Genomic DNA, 7,693 nt, shown 5'->3' with positions numbered 1-7,693 from the left:
GCATTCCAAGCTCGTCTCCAGCTTGAAAATACTGTTTGTCTGTTTAGGCCAATTTTGTTGGTATATGTATGTTTTTTTGCCCCCACGGAGCACTCGATCACTCGATCACTCGTTTAAGCCAAGCCTCCAGCCCGGTTTGAAGCACGTTCGAGCATCGAACCACCGCTGACCGTTTTTGCACTTTTTGGTTTGTTTGGCTTTTTGGGGCCAAGCTATAAACCCTGGCAAGATCGTCACAGCGTTCAGTTGGTAAAAGCGAATCGTTGCGTGCGGTTGTTCCCACAAAAACATTTTCAACTTGGATTTCTGTGCTCTTCGCCTATCGAGTTTTGTGTCGTTCGTTTCAATCAAAAGGTGATTATCACTCATCGCAGGACATATCCTTTAAGCACAAGTGACGTCAGAGAAGTGTTATCTTATTTGAAAGACTTGTGTTTTCGATATTAGCTGTTAGTTTGCAGGACAAATGGAGATTTAGATTACAGAGGAAAATTAGAAATGCAAGAAGCTTACTCTAAACTTTACATTGAGTTTGGGATTAATGTAGCGTACATTTTTTGGTTTTTAATCATAGTTTTTAATAAATATATAATTACTGCTTGTTAGATAATGAGAAATGAGTTTGAAAGTGAATGGAAGAACACATCAATTAGAACTGACGATGATAAATCAAAATTTGACTAAGTTCTGTGCCGACCTACCGCAACAAATTCTGTCAGCTTAAAGAACATTGCAAATAGTGTGAAAACGGCTGTTAGTTAAGCCAACAATGAGTGAGTTGTTTTTCTTCATTTTTGGCCCCATTACGGGCTGTGTTCATCTGACAACCACCCACTACCAGGGCCATGCAGTGAAGCAGAAGATTACGCAATATGTCGGCAGTGCAAATGAGTGGAAAATCTAATTTTCCAGCAGCATGCAAAAATTCGGGCAGTAATTGCCAAAATGTCAGGCTGCGCCAGCTGTGAGCTACTGCTGCCACTGCAGTGAGTATGGGGGTCGTAAAGTTTAAAGCCAACATCCAACATGCCAATAATATTTTATGGCTAGCAATAACTGAGACTTGATAAGAGGCGCTTTGACATTTTTACAGCTGCAACTGGAGATGACCTCACTTGTATAGCTATTTAAAGTCGACTTTGACAGGTCAACGATTTAACAATTTCAATGCCGTGCATTTTCCCATCGCAATTGCGGAGGAGTAGTCACAGCTGTCCGCTTTTGGTCTGCAATCTCCGAAAATTCCACAGTAGAAATCTGCAGTCACGATTCCATCGTCTCCGATTGACAAATGAAATAATTCATCTGCGCGGAATGCGGGAAAGTCTTTGCAAAAGATCTCCCTGTGCTCCTCTGTGTCAATCTGTGGAATGGATTCTGCTCAAAGGAAAGTTTTTCGGCAGTGGGCGTTTCTTTCCCGCCTCTTTTCCGGTTTTTCGCATGCAAATTTTACGGGCCTTCAAAAGGAATGACCATTTTTGCTGCTTTCAATGGGTCTCAATTTGCGTACTTAATAAAAGGACTGTAGAAATAAATGATGTGTTATTATTGCCGTCATTTGGGCTTGGATATCCACAATTCAAATCAGAAATTGTTAAAAGTCTGCCATTCGAGAAACATATTTTTGAAGACCAGGGGAATGCTTTACATTACCTTTTAATACCATTCTATTAAACTATTTTGTTTGCACAAGCAAAGTATACATCCAAAATAAAGTTGAGGAAGTACAAGTTTTACTAGGTCTTGGATTCTGTAAGAGTCTTTCTCCCATTTTAGTGGCTTTCAGTGCCTTCACTTGCTTGTTTATTTACCTGACCATGGCCAAAGTTTGAGCTACTCATTAGCGCCTGCTCCGAAGATGAAAGTGAAGATGGTCGCTGACAATTGAGAAGATTCCACTTGAACCTCTCACCAATCACCGCCATACCCTGCACCCAATTTAAGCTGACGCGCTGTCAGTATCTATGGATATGGCTTGCACATATAAATACGATTTTATGTGATGACCAAAAACTGAAAGAAGAAACATGAACATTTTCACTATCATTTCGCTTCATTGTTATTGTTTTGAGCACTGCATGGCACAGTGCACTGTCTGTGGAATTTTAGTGTTTTGCTCATCATTCGCGAAAACCAGTAAGCTGCAGGTGCTGTCGCCTCTTGACCAGTAAAAGTAACGCTCCTTCAGCCTGTCTGACTGTCTGTTGGTCTGGTGGTCCGAAACTGGCCGCAGTTGACAGACTTTCTTCTACAGTCTGTCCAGTTTTTCTGCATATTGTTTACTGTTGGCCAGCGGCTGCTGCTTCTTCGGGCCAAGACGAGAGCAGCCAGATCTGGCCAAGACCAGACCCGAGACCGGGCAATTAAGTGGTCGCATCCGCCTGCAACTTTCATAACGGCAGCATCCTGCTCCCTTTTGCTGCGGTAACTCCGTGAAAAAGAGGTCAAAGTGGTTGACCTATGGTGGGGCACAGGTGGCGCAACAGCAGACGACGCAAACATTCTAATTAGCACTAAAAAAAAAGAGACCTCGACGCCATCAAAAGCGGCGAGTTATCTAGATACACAAAGGTGGGATGTTGTTGCAACAAGCCATCAAGTGGGTTTTGCAGGTGGAAAATCCGTCTTCTTTATAATTACTGTCATCGCATCGCGACAAGGTGGTGCTTAAAAAGCTGAAACTCGTCTTGTCTTCGTCTTTGGCTTCGTTCTACAAACAAGCTGCAAGTGCAAGTTTCTCGAAGTTTTCTCTGGAGAAACGTCTTCTTGTCGATTGATTTCTAATTAACAGGAAATGGCAGAGTCAGATCGTGGCAGTTTAAATTAAGTTGAAGGGGTTTTCAGATGGCAAAGAAAACGATTATATACTTTTTCATTAAAAATTTCAAAACAAATAAATAGCTTATGTAAACTTACATAAAGATTTTTCAATTATTTGGAGTTTATAGGAAATCCTGCAATCACATTTACTTGCACATAACTTTTAAATAGTTTTTCAACAGTTTACTATATGTATACATACATACCTGTGCAACTTGTAACATAGACACCTGTTTCGGTATTATAAACTAATGACATTTTTTACGAATTCATACTCCGCCTAAGAAAATGCTTAAGGCGCGTGATACATAAATAAAATTTGCTTGCCATCTGAAGAGAAAAACCCAGTAAGAAACCAGTTGCTTCCAGCCACGCAGAGACTGTTGTAAAATGTAATGTATAAGCCGAAGATTAATTGCCATGTTTGGGGGGTGGTGACTACAGCAGGTGGTTGGGGTTTTGGCAAAAAAAAAACCTCAAGAAACAACTAAAATGTTTGGAAGATGCAACCACGAAGTCAGCACAAGTGTTTTGGAATTAATTATCTAACAATTCGGATGCTGAATGTTGCACAGATGTGCTTAGGAAAACATCTTTCAAAGATTTGTATTTTGTAATATTTATTTGGTTATTGAGCACGTTTTGAAGGTTGCTTTTTGCACGCCGCACAGCTGAATTATATAAATAAATAACCATTTGAAGAGCCTAAAATCATCATTAGTCATTAGGCCGCATAGAGAAAAAAAAACAACAAAAAATACTTGCCTTTCTCCCACAATTTTGGTTTACAAGTGCCTTCATTGAAAAGTTCAATAAAGCGAGTATTGCATAAGAAAAGAAAACACGTCTCAAAATACAAAAGCCAGGTCGAACAAATTAAAAGCCAAACAAAAGTGAGGCAAAATAAGAGCTACTTGGGAGCAAGTGCCCAAAAAAAAAAAAAAAGAGAGGTGAAGACAATCGGTTCGGAAATATTTCAGCAGCTGCCAATGCCCTTACCCACGGCAATTAGCCGCAGAAACAACCTGTCATATACCGAATAAGCCAAACCCATCGGCAGTGCTTCAAATAGGAAGAGCAAATGAGGCAACGGAAATTTAAATTACAAAATTTTACAAGCCGTGAAAAGGCGGAAAGAAACATGCAATTGCGCGTGGCCAAGACAAAAGGCCAAAACAGCAGTCTTATCAGGCGGAAGAGTTTTCGAATTTTTGACCAGGCACCGAAAAAGACCCAGCAATACAGGCATATGTGTAATGCATGACCATGGATGGGCCTCGAGCCTCAAGCCTCGAACTCGGGCAACTTTCTCCATTAACTGCGAGTATTTATTGGTTTGGTATGCATGGGACAAACTCTGGGCTTCAGTTGAGCCAGAAATGCTGGAGTACTGGAATGTCACTGACTAATGACCATGTAGCTACGTTCCTGACTGTATGGACAGTTTCTTGACTTTGGATAGGTCAGTTTTTTGGGCTAGGTCAGTTACGCTTCGGTAGTTTGGTTTAAGGTTACTCCACTTCCAAATAAGTTCACTTTTTGAAAATGTCATTACTGTTTGTTTGGTTAAACAAAAGTGTTTTTATATAGAAATAAATCTAAGGATTATTTACAGCGTTAACCGTTCAGTACATAAAACTAAGCGCATTTCCAATTTTGAGCTCTTTATTTGAGCGCTTTCAAGCAATTCCAATTTATTTCAACTAATTATCAGTCAATTTGGATTAGTTTTCTCTAATTAAGGTTTTTGTGAAGAGCAGACAACGTTTAGCACGCGTTCTAGCCATTTCAGCTTAGCCAGCTTATTTAAATACGGATCTAAAAGCAGGCGAGTTTATATAAGATGTAATTTCGAGTAGTTGCCAAGTGGCTCATAATCACTACCACTTGCACATCAATAAACCAATAAAAAATTTGCATACAATTTTCATAGTTTTTATGTATGTATGGTTATTAAACAATAAGCTCATTTGCATATACTGTGGCTGGGTAAAATAAAATTCACTTGTTCTCACGTTACGAAATAGAAACCAGGTTGAAGGCCCCTGGCCGAAATGGAAAACTACTTAATTAGACGAAATGGAAACAAATTGTGCAAAATGACAATTGTAAGCGACAAATTCCATATACAAAATACAGTCAAAATTGATCAAAATCAATGCAAAGCATTTCCAATCACTGATTTCGCATAAAACCCATCGACTCATCCAAGCGGAAATGAAACGGGTGGGGCAAATCAGATCCCAGCCTAGTCAGACTCAAATTCTAAATCAGTTTTGGGCTGAACTTTGGGCGCTAGGCTACTCTAGATTCGTCTGAGTAGTTTTAAAGACAGCAATGTGGTGGTAAATTGAAATTAAGATAACATTTTTGTATATGATGCACCTTAAAGAGCATACTTCTATAACTCTAAATACGGAATGTGGAAATGGAATATAACTAATGTCATATTTCGCACTTTCTTTAGCTATCCAAATATGTCTGTGCTGCGCGCACTGATGCTGCTGGTCTTTGGTGCCACCGTGGCGCTGGCTCAACGTCGCCTGGCTCTTCCCGATCCGAGGAGTTGCGCCAACCGGGTGCGCCATGCCAGCTACCGGGATGCCAGGGGCGTGTCCCACTCGTACTTCTTCAGCTGGGAGCATGCACCCACCCGCAGCTTGGAGGTGGATTGGCTGGATGCGAGGAACATCTGTCGCAGGCACTGCATGGATGCCGTTTCCCTGGAGACGCCGCAAGAGAATGACTTTGTGAAGCAGCGGATTGCCCGGGGCAATGTGCGTTACATCTGGACATCGGGCAGGAAGTGTAACTTTGCCGGCTGCGACAGGCCCGATCTGCAGCCACCGAATGAGAACGGTTGGTTCTGGTCGGGATCGGGCGCCAAGATTGGACCCACTTCGCAGCGGAACACCGGCGATTGGTCGGCAACGGGCGGTTACCAACAGCCGCAGCCCGATAACCGGGAGGCAGCGCAGGGCAACGACGAGAGCTGCCTGTCCATTCTGAACAACTTCTACAACGATGGCATCAAGTGGCACGACGTGGCCTGCCATCACATCAAGCCATTCGTGTGCGAGGACTCCGACGAGCTGCTGAACTTCGTCCGCTCCCGGAATCCCAATGTTCGCTTGTAATTCTAGATAGCCTAAGCCTGAGGGAGATGATTAAAATTTACATATTTATGTAGCCTTAAACGGAACATTGATTGGTTGATTGATTGATTGATTGATTGTTTGATTCAAATGCATTGACTGTTCAATCCAATATTGATGGCTTCCAAAACGCGTAACATTCGTTTGTTCGGTTTAGTTCGCAGCAAAAGTTCTATAAGCAAAATTTGTAATAACATTTCTGTGTCGATCCGCGCATCATAAACAAAATTGTTAAATAATTTTAAAAAAAATTGTTAATAAATACAAATTGAACCCATAAATGAAAGACTTTCGATTTAACATGTAATGCGTATATTTGTAATTAGTTCATTATACGATTTCACTAGAAAATGCATGTATGTAAATATATATCCGTAGATCTGTTAAATAGGTTTTTCCATTATCTGAATACTTTGGTAAGTTCTGTTGCTTGCGGGAACTTATTTCACTAGTTTAACTAACACTAACATTAATTTCATTTACGTTTAGGAATAATTCAATTATCAAACGATTCCTTAGCCATTTCGAGTTTTGAAGAAGACACAAAGTTAGCAGATTTCATCTAATAAAGTAACTGGTACAGGTTGCGTTAAGTGCATCATTAGCCGATGGCGTAATAAAATCAAATCAAAGACTCGAATTCAAATAATAATAATAATATACAAGTTTAAAACTATATTCGGGCTGCACGTGATATCATGCATGCTATGCTAAAATATACAAATATTTGATGTAATTGTAAGTATCGAATCGTCCAACATAAAAATCTAACAACAATAAATTGGGAATTTAAAAAATAGTCGCTTAAGTATAGTCAAATTAACATGTAATATCGGTTAACTGGAACTTATGGAACTGGTCGTTTAGCACACATAATATATTATTCGGTTTTCGGTTATGAATGGTGTGTGGAGTTCTGTGTGTTTATGTGGGAACTGTGGTGTTGGGTGCTGTTGCTGGTACTTTGATCAACAAAATACGGTCCTAAAAAAGGGAGAATTACAAATTCGTTAATACAAAATGGAAAAGCTAGGGATAGGATCACGGAACATTTAGTTAGATTAGCCGAATTTTGTCAGAAAGCGCTTACGGTTAGTTTCGGTTCGGATTAAAAGCCACCAAATTTTGGATTGTTATTATGTTTTTTTGTGGTGTTAGTCACATGCGGATTCCCTCAGCCGAGGCGCAAACCATTAAGCCCAAAATCGAGCTTTACCTGCCGCAAGACAATTTGAAAATCAACGACAACTTCAAACAAAGGAACACCAAAAGAGTCTATGTTACGACTACATGGTTACGTGTGGTTACGCTAACGCATTACAATCTCTACGCCCACGTATCGAGCTCGTGTTATTTGAATACTTCAACATTCGGTTTGGTTTGGTTTCTGGTTAGCCGTGCGTGTGGGTAACTGACTGAGTTTCAGAATTTTGATATTTGATATCTTATTATGATTTTTGTTGGACTTAAGCAGTACTTGAGTTATGGGAGGCGCCACTGATCGCATTGAACAAAGCCATGCTATTGCGCTGGTTTATGCTGTCGGCATCGTCGCCGAGCGGCTGGAAGGACTCGTCGTCCAGCAACTCACTGAGCGCCTGGCACAGCTTCTCGTAGTTCTCCTTCAGCACATGATGGTACTCCTTCTGGTCGGCGCTGATGATCCGCTCGTTGAGGAACAGGGCCTTCTGGCACACCACAATGAAGTCGCTGCAAGG

General features: G+C 40.8%; 2 protein-coding genes across 15 annotated transcripts in view; one reads left to right on the top strand and one right to left on the bottom strand.

The window, feature by feature from the left end:
- The first annotated feature begins 250 nt into the window (after nt 1–250).
- Nucleotides 251–7,686, top strand: LOC6526940. 2 transcript variants are annotated; one of them, XM_015197733.3, is made up of 2 exons: nt 251–354; nt 5,288–7,686. In XM_015197733.3, exon 2 carries the CDS (start codon nt 5,298–5,300, stop codon nt 5,955–5,957), a length of 660 nt encoding a protein of 219 aa, XP_015053219.1. In that variant the 5' UTR covers nt 251–354; nt 5,288–5,297; the 3' UTR covers nt 5,958–7,686. The 2 variants fall into 2 exon arrangements, with proteins under 2 accessions (XP_015053219.1, XP_002088038.2); XM_002088002.4 differs by lacking the exon at nt 251–354 and adding an exon at nt 5,079–5,165.
- The window catches only part of LOC6526937 (dedicator of cytokinesis protein 9), a 24,219-nt gene continuing 22,796 nt past the window's right edge, over nt 6,271–7,693 (bottom strand). For 7 of the 13 annotated variants that reach the window (XM_015198048.3, XM_015198043.3, XM_015198047.3 and 4 more), the window contains one exon: nt 6,271–7,685. In XM_015198048.3, coding sequence (XP_015053534.1) covers nt 7,442–7,685 — 244 coding nt within the window. In that variant the 3' untranslated portion in view covers nt 6,271–7,441. The remainder of the gene's footprint in view (nt 7,686–7,693) is intronic. The other 6 variants (XM_015198040.2, XM_015198041.2, XM_039370242.1 and 3 more) reach the window with 2 other exon arrangements.

Source organism: Drosophila yakuba, chromosome 2L (assembly GCF_016746365.2).
Source record: "Drosophila yakuba strain Tai18E2 chromosome 2L, Prin_Dyak_Tai18E2_2.1, whole genome shotgun sequence".
In the NCBI taxonomy this organism is placed as follows: Eukaryota; Metazoa; Arthropoda; class Insecta; order Diptera; family Drosophilidae; genus Drosophila; species Drosophila yakuba.
The sequence above is the reverse complement of the archived record's forward strand: the minus strand, read 5'-3'. Positions and strand labels throughout refer to the sequence as shown.